Source organism: Sus scrofa, chromosome 4 (genome assembly GCF_000003025.6).
Source record: "Sus scrofa isolate TJ Tabasco breed Duroc chromosome 4, Sscrofa11.1, whole genome shotgun sequence".
Taxonomy (NCBI): Eukaryota; Metazoa; Chordata; class Mammalia; order Artiodactyla; family Suidae; genus Sus; species Sus scrofa.
In genome coordinates this window covers 91,573,212-91,587,320 of record NC_010446.5, presented here as the reverse complement: position 1 = coordinate 91,587,320, position 14,109 = coordinate 91,573,212, and the positions used below count along the sequence as shown (strand labels likewise).

Genomic DNA, 14,109 nt, shown 5'->3' with positions numbered 1-14,109 from the left:
CAAATGTGAAGCAATGCCCAAACCATGGCCCATTTCTTACTGTGATCTTTTCTTCCTGAGCAGTAAAGGCTTCCTCAAAGTCATCATGCTTCTGAAGAAGTGCTTCTACACTCCCCAAGGAATTTCCCAGGTCCTCATTTTCCAGGAAGGCCTGCAGAAGACAGAAAGACACATCCCAGCTGTGCCTCACTGGTGAGAAAGCTTCCCTTTGGAGTCAAGAAGGAGGGGAGTGGAGTGGAGAGCAAGGTGGAAATTAGCACAAAGATAGGAGAGGAAGAGACTAACCTCAAACAGTAGGAGCTTCAGACTCCCTTCACAATCCTCTCATACATTATCATCTTGGTCTCCATGTCTGTCCCAGCCAATCTAGGCACCATTCTGAGATCCCACAGCTGCCCCAGGAGGACCACTCACCTCCTCCAGGAAATCTCAGGTTACCCCTGCCTGACTAATCACCTTTTTCTTCCTGACACCTTAACTATTGAATATTCATTTTGCCATACATTCAGTAGAGCTTAAAGCCTTTCCACTTTGCATTCAGGTATTTTTTTGTGCATTTGTCCATGAGGGAATTGCAAGAGCCTCACAGAGAGGGTCAATCTTTTCTCCTTGTGGCTCACTCTCCAGTTCCCAGGGAAACAGAAGTGGTTGCGAAGGTGCTGATAGTAATACATGAGGAGTGGGAGAAATGGTTTCTGGACACTTGCTGAGCCCCTCTTGTTACCTCTTGTCTACTCATCCAGCTGTCCACTTGCTCACTGTCACGGTAGAAGAGGTGCAGGTTCAGGCACTGCTCATACTGCTGCTGACGTCTGTTCCACAGCTCTAGCAGGGCGGCCCGGGTGTGAACAAGTATGTTCATCTTTGGAAATGAAGAGATAATGAACCAGTAAGATATTTAATTAATATACTTTATGCTACATTTACTGAGCATCTAATAAATGTACATGGCCTTTTGAAAGATACAAAAATGAATGGGAAATGGGCTTTTCCCTTAAGGCATTAACATCTAAGTGAATAACTGTTAGTATGTGAAAAATGGAATAAATACCATACAAAAGGTACAACACGCTTAATTCATATAAATACAGAAGAAAAGATTAATTCTGATTGGAAGAACCAGGGTGTAAACTATATAAAGTATTGTATCAGACAAAGATTTAGGGGGTAGGAAGGTGGGGCTCAGGATTGTAGGAGGACATAACATCACAAGCAAGTAATTACTCCGAGTAATTGCTAGATCATACAAAACGCTCCAGAGAAAACTGCAGAGTCTAAAATGGTAGACATTCCATGAAACTTAAGTTTAAAGGACACTTAAATTATCAGGTTGAGAAGTCTGCATTCAATTCTAAAAGCAAATAAGAACCATCAAGAAAAGAGAAAAATGACACCCTCAACCACATAAAAGCCTTTCTTTTTCACCCAAGCATCTGCCCAAGAGATACTAGCTTATTAAAACAGCTGCTATGAAAACTCCATTAAAAAGACAGTACAAACTCTCAGAATTCCAGGATAATAGGTAAGTTTTCGAGGAGTTCAGGTCCCACTATTCCTTTGGTAGAAAATCATTAAAAATAAAAATGCATATTATAATTTTCTCACTGAATCTTGGCAAATTAAAAATGTGGTCATCTCATCCTTCATCATAAAGCAGTGGAGGCTGAGTTTAGAATCCACTGAGATGAGAAGAGCCTATAAATCCTATTTCAGTTACCATCTCAAGGAGTTCTTGTGACTCTGTGACTGGAGCCAGATTTCTCAGGGATCACAGGGTTGAGGTGGTCCCCTGGGATCCAGGAGGTTAGGATCATGGCAAACCTGATTCTTCACTCAGTGGAATTCTGAGTATTTAAAGCTTTCTTGATGTTCAATGTGGATTTGAGAAACATAGGTACAGGAAAATCAGTTTGATTTGAAGTTGTGTCAAGGAGAGAAGGAAGACAGCCATGTGCCAGGCACCATGCAAGGTACCTTAGAGAACCCAAAGATGAATAAGCTGCAATCCTCAGAGAATTTACAATCTACAGATGAGTGTTGGAAAATGCTACAAAGGAGCACATGTGACAAGGCAAGATCGTGTGAAGGTTTCAAATTAGGTAGGAGATAGGTGATGAAATTAGTTGATCAAGTAAAGTCTCAGAGGTGAGGAAGCCCACATCAAGTCCTGAGATTTTCAAATGGCTCAAATTGCTAAAGCAACATGTGAAGGAAGGAGTGCGACATTCAGGCCCCTTTTAAGATGTTTATGACGTCTATCCTCCTTCCGTTCAGAGATGAGCATGTTAGTCTGAGAGTAAGTGAAGACTGAATATGTGTCTAAATTTCACAGACTCTGTGAGATTTAAAAGCTAGATTACCTTTTCCATAACTTCATCAGATGCTTCATGATTGGCATCCAGCAGGGCTTGGCCGGTCTCATGAGCAGATTGAAATCGGTCATCATAAGAGTCGATCTCATGCTGTGGCCACAAGACAAAAATGCCTTAAAATGCAGCAAGAAACCTTCTGGCATTGCTGGCACTTCCCTCTTCCTCTGACAGGGGCAGAGGGGCTTTTGTCTGTACCTTATGCTGCTGATGTCTGTCCAGTAGGGCTTCACCACCAGCTACATCTGTGGGCAGCTCATCAGCATTGATCAGAGCAGTCTTCTCCTTCATCCAGCCTGAGAGCTCATCATAGTCGGATAAAAACCGCTGGTACCTGTGGGAAAGATAAGGGAAAAGAAAGACAGGAAGGAGAAACCAGATGGAAATGAACTTTGAATGAAGAGTTGGGGTTGGGATGGGCTAAGATGTACAACATGCCCCTTGCCCTAATCCTGCCACTCCAGTTCCTCTGATGTACTTCTGCTCCTTTAGTGCTGCAGGTTTTAAATCCTTCACTCCAGGTTGTATACTTCTAGGGTAGATGTGTCATTGTATGAGTGAGGCATCTGGGCATTACATCTCCAACATCCCAAAGTCACACCTGCCCCAGAGGCACTTGTAGTGAAGTACACACAAGGAGGCTAATGAATAAGCATATAACATAAACAACAGGAATAACCTTATTATAAGGGACAACTAGAGTTAGTGTTAGGAGCTCTCGTTTATCTTAGCTCACCCTTGACCAAATTAATAAAAACGAAATGCACCAAAAAAGTTACCTATTCAAAAAATTAATAGCTCACTGTTTGATTTTAAATCCTAACAATAAGACAAACACTATTTTCTGGTGTTTAAGAATCTTAAAAATCAACTATGGAATGATGCCTCGGTTTTTTTGTAAGCTAACCCACATTCAGGAAATAATTCAAGACTTATTTTATGCTCTTCAGCTTCAAAATTAATTCCAGTTCCTTAGCTAGGGCTAAGATTTTGACATGTTTCTTCAGATACTTTTTCAGCTCCACAGGGCCACTTCATAGCTTCCTACAACTGCAGAAACAGGAAGAGAGAAAGGGTGCAGGTGAAAGGAGATGTCATGCTGAGCATTACATCAACCTGCAAAGGACTTATCCTGACAAATTAAAATTTCTTTTGCCTCTAGTGAGCAGGCAGGAGGGCTGGGTCACTCATTATTTTAGTCCTTTCACTCTTTTATTTCTGCTTTTGATATTATACCTGAACCCTATAGAGATAGGGAATGCAATAGAGAAGAAGGATTTCTCACCAATAAGAAGCCTGCAGCTTTTCATATCTTCTGGTAGCCAAGGTGCGAATGTGCTCCCAGTTGGAGACCAGATCCTCTTTCATCTGCTGGATCTGATCTGCATCTGAAGGATGGGAAAGCTTCAGCTTGTCTGCTTTGGCACATAACTCCTTCACCTTTGGAATGAAAGAGAAACCTAGTGGTGAAAGTAGGTCAGCTGGAAGGTGATGGATAGCAACTTTTTGTAAATGTAGATGTCTAATTATAATGCTGTACATCTGAAACCTATATAATAAAAAAAGAAAAAGAAACCCAGCGAGAACTCTGAGCATGCTGGTCTTCCTGGCAAAGTCTTATGGGAGGGATGTAATATAATAATCATATGGAAAAGAATAATTGATTATTGCATTTACACAGATATATTTATATTAATATACTCATGTAACTATATTAACAATGATTATTTCCTGGCCCCTTTTTTTCTTTCATTGTGCTAAGCACATTACATACATTTTCTTGTTTTACCATTTCTTTTAATGAGACTATGAGGCAGATGTTATTCTTATTTTCCTTCTATGTGAAAACGGAGATACAGAGTATTTTATCTGCTGGAGGTCTCTCAGCTAGTCATTGTTGGAAGCAAGGTTTAGACCTATCTCTGTCCTTCATTACCCTTTATACTGCTGCCATAAATATTATTGTGGGAATCAGAAAGACATTTCTGCCTAAGAAAATTTATGCTGAGAAAATTCCAGTAGTGCCAGGCTGTTTTGACCACAATTCCTGAGAAGCAGGGTTACTAGAGCAAATTCCACATGTTACCATTAGTCCTCCTATTATACTCAGCTATAATTAGGATTGTTGTTTAGGATTTGAGCTTTCATTATCATTGTTCATCAAATCATGGTATTTTATTATTCATTATCAGAATTAAAGACCAAGGACAAAAAAATGAGCAAGAATGAAAAAAGCAGAATGGTGAAGCAATTTTCAGAAATTGGACACAGGGACAGAGCTGCCAATAAAGCACAGCAAGTAGGATCTTCCTGTGGGCTGATTCCTCTTTGGATGCTCAGGAGTGATTGGTTTGTTATGGTTAAAGTTGTGAGGGCAAGAAGGAGGGATGGGAATCATTCAGGAACACAGGATTGCCCCAAGTTCTAGAATGCCTACGTCTTCCTGTACACCAGGAAGAAAACCCAATGATGGGCTTAGTAATATGCTGGAAGTGTCTGGGTTTCTTATAAAATGGGAAGAAATTTCTTCTCTTTTCTACTAAGCAAGGGACAAAAAGAAATGATCTAGCTACAATGGGACAAAGTGTGGTTAGATTAAAAAAACCTCTCTGGCCATGGGTCACTGACTGAGATTAGGAAACCATTTGTGTTTTCTTCTTTTTAGCTGCACCCCAGCATACAGAAGTTCCCTGGCCTGGGATTGAACCCTTGCCACAGAAGTGACCCAAGCTGTAGCAGTGACAATAGCAGATCCTTAACTCAATGAACCATGAGGGAACTCTAGGAAACCATTCTTGAAGCTTTTTTTTTTTTTTTTTTTTTTTTTTGGTTTTCAATCATGAAATATGTTACAAAAAGCATGCAGAGTTCCCACTGTGGCACAACAGGATAGGCAACATCTCTGGAATGCTGAGACACAGGTTTGATCCCCAGCCTGACACAGTCAGTTAAGGGTCCAGGGTTGCTGCAGCTGTGGCATAGGTTGCAACTGTGGCTCGAATCTGATCCCTGGCCAGGGAACCTCATATGCCACAGGGTGGCCAAAAAAAGGGGGAAAAAAGCATGAGAATATAAAAATATGTATATTTAAATAAAAATGAGGGATATTCAATATTATACAAGTTATGAACAAGAATGAGGAGTTATATTCAAGGACCAAAGACTTTCTCCTTCATTGAAATAGTGGATTTGCTATGTCCTAGAGAGACGCAATGAACACCAAACGCCTCTTCTAACTCTAGGGGTCAGCTATTCCTCTGACGGACTTACCTTGTCATCCATGACTGCAAGGTTCCTCTCGAGTCCCTTGTGACTGTGAAACAGTGCCTCGGAGGTAAAAAGGTCTTTGCCATAGTCCTCGGAGGTGAGCTGAGGCTCTTTCTCCTTGATCCACTGGATGGCTTCAGTCACATCCCTGCCAGACATCCACATGAGCTCCAACAAAGGAAGAAGGCAGGAATTCCAGGGAAAACAGCACACAGCAAGGACCAGCCTAGTTCACCCACGCAGCAATTACCTTGTCCTCCCACACCCTAGCAAGAAAGTAATGTGAAGAACTTTCCATGGAGAGGTAGAGACTTGGGCATCCTGGCAACTGACCTCCAGATATGCTTCCCATATCTGGGTCAGCACTTCACAAATGTCCTTCTTCTTCCCAATTCCACCTTCCACTCTCTATGGCCTCTTAATCTGCTTTCCTTGCCCCTGCAGAGCATCCCTTATTTTTATTGCTTTAAGCTCCGGTCACCACCACAAACATTACTAAGAGTGGGTCACAATTTTCTTAACTACTCTCACTTGTTGTCCTAAAGGCAAGCTCATGGTTTTCTTTGGTCTGAGATATCAGCCACTCATTGTTAAGAAGAGTCAGAGGCTAACAAATACCAGGGTGCTATTGCAGAGTTTCCTATAATTCCGTGGTCACATTCTTACCTTTTGAATCGCTGGAGGTCTGCAACACTGGACAGTGATTTCTGTCGTTGGGAAGCCAGCTTATTGAGACGCTCCCAGGCTTCATTCACTTCCTCCCGTCTTGACTGAATCAGGGGCAGCTTAGGATGATTTTCCTGTGGGAGGAAGCCAATGCTGGACTAGTGCAAAAAGTCATTTAAATATTTCTCATTTCATTCCAGTTCACACTTTGTCAGAAGTGGGGAACAGCCATTTAGCCAGATATTGCGCCTCACCTTAGCCCGGTTCCTTAACTCTTACTTGATCCACACCACCAAAATCTAGAAAACCAACCCACCAGCTATTGCATCTTCTGCCCACCGCACTGAATTATCCTACTAATTTGCTTAATTAGTCCAAACTCATTATTTTCAGAACTACATCATGAGGATGCGTGCTAAATCCCCTCAAAATCCTGGAAACGAAGGAAAAGAAGAGAAAATTCCCTTTAATTTTTCAAAACTAACTCTGTGAGTCTTAGCTCTTTTGGGGTCCTGACACCTTTGAGAATCTACTGAGAGCTATTTACCTCTTCCCAGAATTATGCAGACATGTAGATAAATTTAATTTTGCATAAAATATACATTTTTGCAAACTACCTGAAGCAATGAGATTTATAAATACTAGGTTAACCTAGTAGCATCAGCTCCTTTTGATACTTGGAAATTTCGAGTAGTTTCCATATGCCCAAGTCTCCCTACTCTTCCTATCCCTATTTATTCCCATTTCCATTCTCATTTTAAAGCCTCTTCAGAGAGAAATTTCCCACTTCTCCTTCCTTGCTTACCAATAGAAATTTTATTTGATGAGCCCCAGCACTGAGGCTTTAAGAGGCCTTTCAGTTTCTGGTTTTTACTTTTTGGAACACACACACAAAAAAAGCATAGTATACTGAAAGATGAGAGATCATATGGAGAAAGCCTTTATTATCCTTGCCAAATTCCCAGACATGGGAGCAAGGCCATTTTAGATCCTTCACCCCAACTGAGCTGCTTGCATAACAGCAGGCACTTAAGAATATCAGGTGAGATCTGGAGAACAGCCCAGCTGAGCAGCGGATCACTGAATCATGAATCAGTGAGTCTAGCTCATTGAACCATGAAAAAAAAAAAAATGAAATGTTTGTGTTCTAAGTTTTGTGGTGGTTTTGTAGATAGTAATAGATAACTGAAAAATCTCCACAATAAGTAAATGGTGGTAGAGGGAGAAAATTGAGAGACTGTTGGAAATGTAGCCTGGAACAAAATCAAGAATTAGGTTATTTTCCTTACTTCAGTAGCCAATCACCCTGAAATCTTGGTTCTATTAATACAGAAACATCATTCCCATTACAGAGCTATAGTGATAATGAAACATTAAATGGGAAAGCATCATAGCCAATTATTAGAGTTTCTAATTCCTTCATGTACCTGTAAAATCAAGGCTTTGCAGTTCATGCATATGCTAGGGTTATTTATTCATACACTAAGTGTTTGTCTGCTCAGATATCAAAAACTCATTTAAGCACTTTCTTAAGTAAATGAAAGTATATCTGCCTCCTTTTCCCTTCCCCTTCACACATAAAAAAATTAGTTTGATGATATCATATATATTATGATAGCCCATTATTATTATATATTCTTTACTACTTTGTTCTGGTTCTTCTTCATGAAGAAAGAGTGCTTCATAAACTTGATAAATCAATGCACAGTCATTGTGGATTGAGTTCCTTTATACAGATACATATTCACTACTCACTCATGCCTCCCTTTCCATGGACTGGCAAGGAATAAATTCAGAAAGGAGAAGAAGCTTCTCTGGGCACCTTACTCCAGGGATAGTATGCCTTTATTTTCTGACAACATCCTATATCTTTCATGGATCATCTACTTATGGCCAGACATTCTTCCTGAAGATCGGAACCCTTGCCCTGGATTGGCCCTATTGCTCCCCACCTCACCTCAACACACTCATCAGCATACTGGTTCACTCCATTCACTCGTCCCCTTCGAATTTCCAGATCCGCTTGGAATTCTTCAAACTTCTTATGTAAAACCTCTGTGCGTTCCCAGTCCTCACCCAGCTCCTCTGATGTCACTATAGCCTCCTGTATCAAAGAAAAGTCTATTAAATCACCAGCCAAGGCTTAGGAATTCCTAGGTCAAATACCAAAACTCTTGCCCACATTCCCAGGATAACTCAGAAGGAGATACTTGGATACTCTTTTGGGAAAGAGCCAAAAGCAGGAGTATATCTCCTAAGGTGGCCCCTTGGCCAGGGGTCAGTGGTATTCAGGATAATTCTTCAGAGAGACCAGGGACATTGATAGAAAAAGCCCCTGGAAGCCCCTTTTATATTTTGGAATATGAAAAATTAATTCATCTTGGTTGTACTCAATTCAACATCCTGAGTATTTATAAAAGATTTATGCTAAGCACTTGCTTGTGTAAATTTTCAGCCCTAACCATCTGTTTTTATTCTGTAAGTATTTAGAAAAATGGAAATCTACATAGTTACAAGTATTGAGAGGCAAAGGATTAAGGAAAGAGCCGGCAATGCTCTCAGCCTGGACCCAGCATGGGAAAATCTAGGACAAGGAGTTAAAACTCACAGAAGGTAGAAGGGGGACAAGCCTAGACCATCATTTTTAATGCACAAGTTTGTGTGTAAGGCTTACTTTCTCCATCTTCAGAGTCATTACCCCTCTTCGATGTTAACCACTTCTGGAATACCCTAAATCTTTGGAAACATTTCTCTTTCTTCTAAGGAACCAAGCCCAGGAACAGATATCCTGACTTCTTTAAGAATGGCCAGTGTTAAATTGCTATGAGATGCCTGGGGCAGAGGGATGGGAAGTTCTATGTCCGTACCTTGTCTCCAATCCACTCCAAGATGTCAGCACACTCCTGCAAGTACTGCTGGAGCTTCAGGGCCTGCAGCAGCAGGGAGCCCTTCTGCTGAGTCCACTCCAGCAGCCTGTTCCATAAGGTGTGCAGTTCCTCCAGAAGGACCTTTGGGAAAAGTAAAACCACTCAGGCACAGAACCTGCTTTGCCACAGGTACAGACTCAGAAGACTTGCACAGAGAGGAACCCAAGTAAAAATCCTCCTCCCATTCACTCAGGTATTAATTGCTCAGCAAATATGTAAAGGGGGAAATAGGATATGTATGGGAATAGCTATTAAACCAAGCCGGACATGATCTTCCATAGTAGGAGAAAAAAATTAATAGCGTTTTGGGGTTTTAGAGAATAAAGTGATTATAAACAATAAGACAAGACTGAATAAGAATTCACGGGAGAGTGCTCGTTTGAATTAGACCTTGAGGGACAGGTAAAATTTTGATAGGCAGAATGACAGGCAGAGGGGGTTCAAAGCACAGAAAAAGGCATAGGAAAAGTTTAGTGTGGACTGATTGTCAGAAAGGATAAGAGTTACAATATTTCTGACCTATAAAGGAAATTAGTGCCACCAACGCAATAAGAATTTTTAGATTATATAGTTGCGGGCTTTGGTACCCGGTTAACTCAGAAGACCAAGTTTTATATATATTGTAAAATTGAAGGTGTCATCCATATAATGTCTTCAAGAATCTTGTATTTCTCAACTCCTTCATGGCTCAAAGTAGCATGTAGCATGTGGACTATATTTCACTCTCCTGCAGTGGTACAGTCTGGTATAGCCCCAGTGATTCTAATAGATTTGAAGATTTATTTCAAATATTTGTCCAATATTTTAATTAATATAGGGATTGGTGGCATACAAAGCTGTAAACAACACAAATATTATTTTGAGATTTTCTTGTTAGAGAATCTTCTTTCTAACAAAGGTTCTTATGGTTAAAGTCTGTATGCCCTGACCATAGTTTGTTGACAGTGAAAATGAGCTAGAATGTTTATGTTAAATATGGGAAAACAACTCCAGTTTTTCAATAGAGAGCACAAATTTGTTTTGACAATTTTAAAAATACTTAAATAGTAAAAAGTTCATGCATACAAAAGAGAACCTGAATTGACTCAATCAACACAAACATGTTGGGTATTACATGATGTAAGTTAGAAAATAGCTAATTCATTAATTATCTTCCATAGTGATTGTTATCTTCAGTCTGCAAGTTTTAGGGAAGACAAGGGATTTTAGGAGGTTTTTGTTTTTGTTTTTCCTAAATGAACGGAAGAGAGGGTTTGGAGTACTACACAGTAGTCATAGCACATGTGCTGTGAAGAGAAAGAGGCATCACAGACACAAGGAGAAAGATTTCAGAGACAATTCAAAGAAAGAGCATCCCTTGTTTAGAGTTTGAAGGACAAGGACCCTGAAGTTAGAAGGAATAATTAGAATGGACATTTGGGAAACCCAGTTCATATGGGAGTGGGGAACTGGGATGAAGTGGGCTTGATCTTGAGCCAAGTTATCCTTCATTGGCATAAAGAGGAATGAAGTATCCAATGACAGCTTTTTCTCCCTACTCCAAGGAACACCAGGACATCCCATCATTTGTTCTGCCCCTACCAGAGTAAAAGATAACAAGCAGAACCATGGTTCCAAGGCAGTTATATCATAGTTTATACCTGAGGCAATCACTTAAAACTCTGATAACATAATCAACAACCAAAAACATCTCTTACAGAGCCCTACCATATATTTACCTTGGTGTCCTCATGGGCAACATGCCCCTCAGTAAATCGGACTCTCCTGATTTCTTCCAGCTCAGGAATGACCCTTGATTTTGCTTGTACCTCTGTTTCAAAGGATTCATGCTTCTGATATTTCCCCTGAAGATTAGAAATCAGAGTTTATGGCTAAGGACGTCTAATCTCCCTGTACCATAAAGAGGTCATTTTATTCCTTTTCTTTCTTGAAAGTAGAACTAGTTGTTTCCCAACCTAGATTAAGTGATAGTCTATGACCAGAGCTGGAGGCTGGAGGAGTCATATCCTAAAAGAAGTGGTCACGGCAGAACCACTGCACATAGATCTTCAAAAGGTCCCAGATTCAAAGTCTGGGGCCATAGAGGAAGTTTTTCTTCAGTGCCCACTGCCTTTGGGAAATTTCTAGTAAATATTATTTTAAAGTCCCAATGCCTTCTGTGGAAATGAAATAATGTAACATAAAGTTGCTGCTCTTCAGCAAAGAAGATCTAAGTGCTTCTAAAAGTAGTGAAGATGATCATTACAACAATGGCTTTTTTTAAACTGAAAGCTTTTACATGCCAGGTTTATGCTCTTGTGGACCTCTATAATTGATCCATTTAGTAGATAACACTTTGTTCTTGTTCCAGGTGCTCCCTCTCTGATATCAATTGCATCTTTCAGGCATGCAAGCTTTTGTCTGACCATAGCTATGTTTCCTGCTGTAATACAAGTAGGGGTGAGGACATCCACCAAACCTCTCCACCTGAGACCTCTCTTCTGGACTTCACAGGAGACATGAACAACCATGTGGGGAAAATCCTGTTAACCCTTATCACTCTGAGGAGCGTGAAAACCAGTTGTAGGATCATTCAAGTCTCTACACCTTAGTGCCATCCTGAATATCCCCAAATACTGATGTCACATAGTGTGTCATAAATTCTTTGAATTCTCAGGCAGTGTTTGCCCATAGCTTAACTCCAGATCAATATTACATTTATAAAACATTATTGAGGATGTTCTTTGTAAATAAGATACTAAGGCTTAAGAAGTTGAAGATATGGGCTATTTAGCGAGAAAACTACAGTCCCTAAAGTCTAATATTTCCAGAATAGCATTCCTCAATAGCTAACCAGATGTACACTTGCACTATTAGAATGTTTCCTTCCCTGCATATCTCAGGGATGTGATATCTTATCTGCTCTGGAAAAGTCAGTGGAGCTGAGTGACCTGTATGTTAGTTGGGTCTTCATAGCTTTTGTCTTCTGCAATTTTGAGTTTCTCCAAGATCCACTTCTTCAGGTCATCTGCATCCCGTTTGAAAACTTGGTAGTGATAGGAATCTTCAAGCTTCTGACCCCTCTCAGCAACCTGTTCCTTGAACTTCCCATATCGGCTCAACACCTCTTGGCGCCTCTCCTGGATCTCTTCTGCTGTTTCCAGCACTTTTGGTCCACCACTGTCCATAGCCTGCAAGTTAAAAAGCTTCTGTCTATAGCTGGCTCTCAAATCTCTAGTTGGATATTTGTTATTTTATATGTCTCAAGGGATTTACTCATGTTGGACTTATGTTCAGATATTTTTAAGCCTATAAAATCTATTGTTTGAAAGCTTGTAGTAATTTATATAAATGTAATACCTTTATATACATTTATGTATACAGCTACAACTTAGGCTCATAATTCTTAGTCATTCAGAACACTTTTCCAACTTTTCACATTAATTTGTGCCAACATTAATAAATTTAATAAACTTAATAAAGTTCTATAAATAGAATTAATTTGGACTAATAATGGGAGTCAAGTTTAAATTAGCAAAAGTTAATTAGCACTGAGTTTCAAATAGATAAAGAAATATAATGTGATTGCTTTCAAAAGCTTAAGAGGTGTTATGTGTATATGTCTGACTGGGTCACTTTGTTGTACACCAGAAATTACCACAGCCTTGTAAATTAACTATACTTCAATTTGAAAAAAGCTTAAGAGGTGTTAGTCATGATAAACTTAATTTAATAAATAAATTAAAATGGTTTGCAATTAACTTGGCAAATGATATACCCAAAAGTTTGAAAAATTGTTTTCTTCTTGCTTAAAAATATAACCAATATTTTACTCTATTTGCTTTATTCATAAACACAAAACTGCAAACCAAAAGTTCAGCACATCTGCCACTCATTTATCAAATTTCAAATTATTAACATCTTAGCAACTGGCGTTTGCACTGCAAAGCATCATACTGTCAAACAACATAAAGTGTTACTTTCCTGTACTGGAATCCAACCTATTGTGACAACAACAAGCAAAATCTCTATAGGGCCCATTTTCATTCATCTGGATACAAGCATAATTTTTCCTAGCTTACCTCAGCCAAAATATTCAATACAACGTTTAAATTTTACTCTCCTTCCTCCTATACGTAATTGCTATTCAGTGAGTGGCCTTTACTAGATTAGCTATAGAATTAAATCATTCTATGGAGACTCAAACCTTTATGGTATGTTATTTTTCTCCAAGTTACCTAGTTGTTCTCTATATGAACCTATGTAAAGAGATCATTGCTGGATTTTGGTGCTGTAGAGCCACAAGCTCAAAGTCATTGTTTAAAATGAGATATTTATTTAAAAAAAGAGTTAAACTTTACTTCTTACTTTCTTTACTTTCTTACTTCTTAAGAATCAAGAAGCAATTCTGCTTATCCTATCGAAGACAGTACAGAAAGCTCAGAGGAGACAGCTTTCCTAATACTGTTAGTAACAAATCGTAATGCAAAGAATTTTGTACTCACGGTTTCCTTTGGAAAGTGTTCTGCTTTTCCTAAAGGTCAAAAACCTAGCCAAACAAAATGTATCCAAAAGAGAGAGAGACAAAGAGAGAGAGACAATGAGAGAGAAAGAGAAACAATTCACCGGTAATTGTCTCATCTAATTGGAATAGAGTTGAGGGAAATGTTACATATGTGATAAGACGAAAAAAAAAAAAAAAAAAAAAAAAAAGCTTCTTACTTGGGCCAGAATCCTGCCAGCAACAACAATCTACATTATCTTCTAGAGACAGATTCAGCTGAAGCAGCTGCTGACTTTCACAGATGCTGGGTGACTCAGTGGTTTGGGGCACTATGGCTGTGAGAGCTTCTCATTCAGACTGTGTATATAGATATATATATATATTAAAGCAAATATTT

The 14,109-nt window shown here is 39.4% G+C and overlaps 1 protein-coding gene across 1 annotated transcript in view; it reads right to left on the bottom strand.

Annotated features, from left to right (window-relative positions):
* SPTA1 (spectrin alpha, erythrocytic 1) overlaps positions 1-13,851 on the bottom strand; it is a 66,588-nt gene extending 52,737 nt beyond the window's left edge. The window contains exons 1-12 of the mRNA XM_005663219.3: positions 13,714-13,851; positions 12,160-12,399; positions 10,948-11,073; positions 9,170-9,310; positions 8,260-8,406; positions 6,303-6,436; positions 5,640-5,784; positions 3,655-3,809; positions 2,568-2,703; positions 2,361-2,462; positions 725-862; positions 41-151 (exon numbers count right to left, since the gene is read on the bottom strand). Coding sequence (XP_005663276.2) covers positions 41-151; positions 725-862; positions 2,361-2,462; positions 2,568-2,703; positions 3,655-3,809; positions 5,640-5,784; positions 6,303-6,436; positions 8,260-8,406; positions 9,170-9,310; positions 10,948-11,073; positions 12,160-12,396 — 1,572 coding nt within the window. The 5' untranslated portion in view covers positions 12,397-12,399; positions 13,714-13,851. The remainder of the gene's footprint in view (positions 1-40; positions 152-724; positions 863-2,360; positions 2,463-2,567; positions 2,704-3,654; positions 3,810-5,639; positions 5,785-6,302; positions 6,437-8,259; positions 8,407-9,169; positions 9,311-10,947; positions 11,074-12,159; positions 12,400-13,713) is intronic.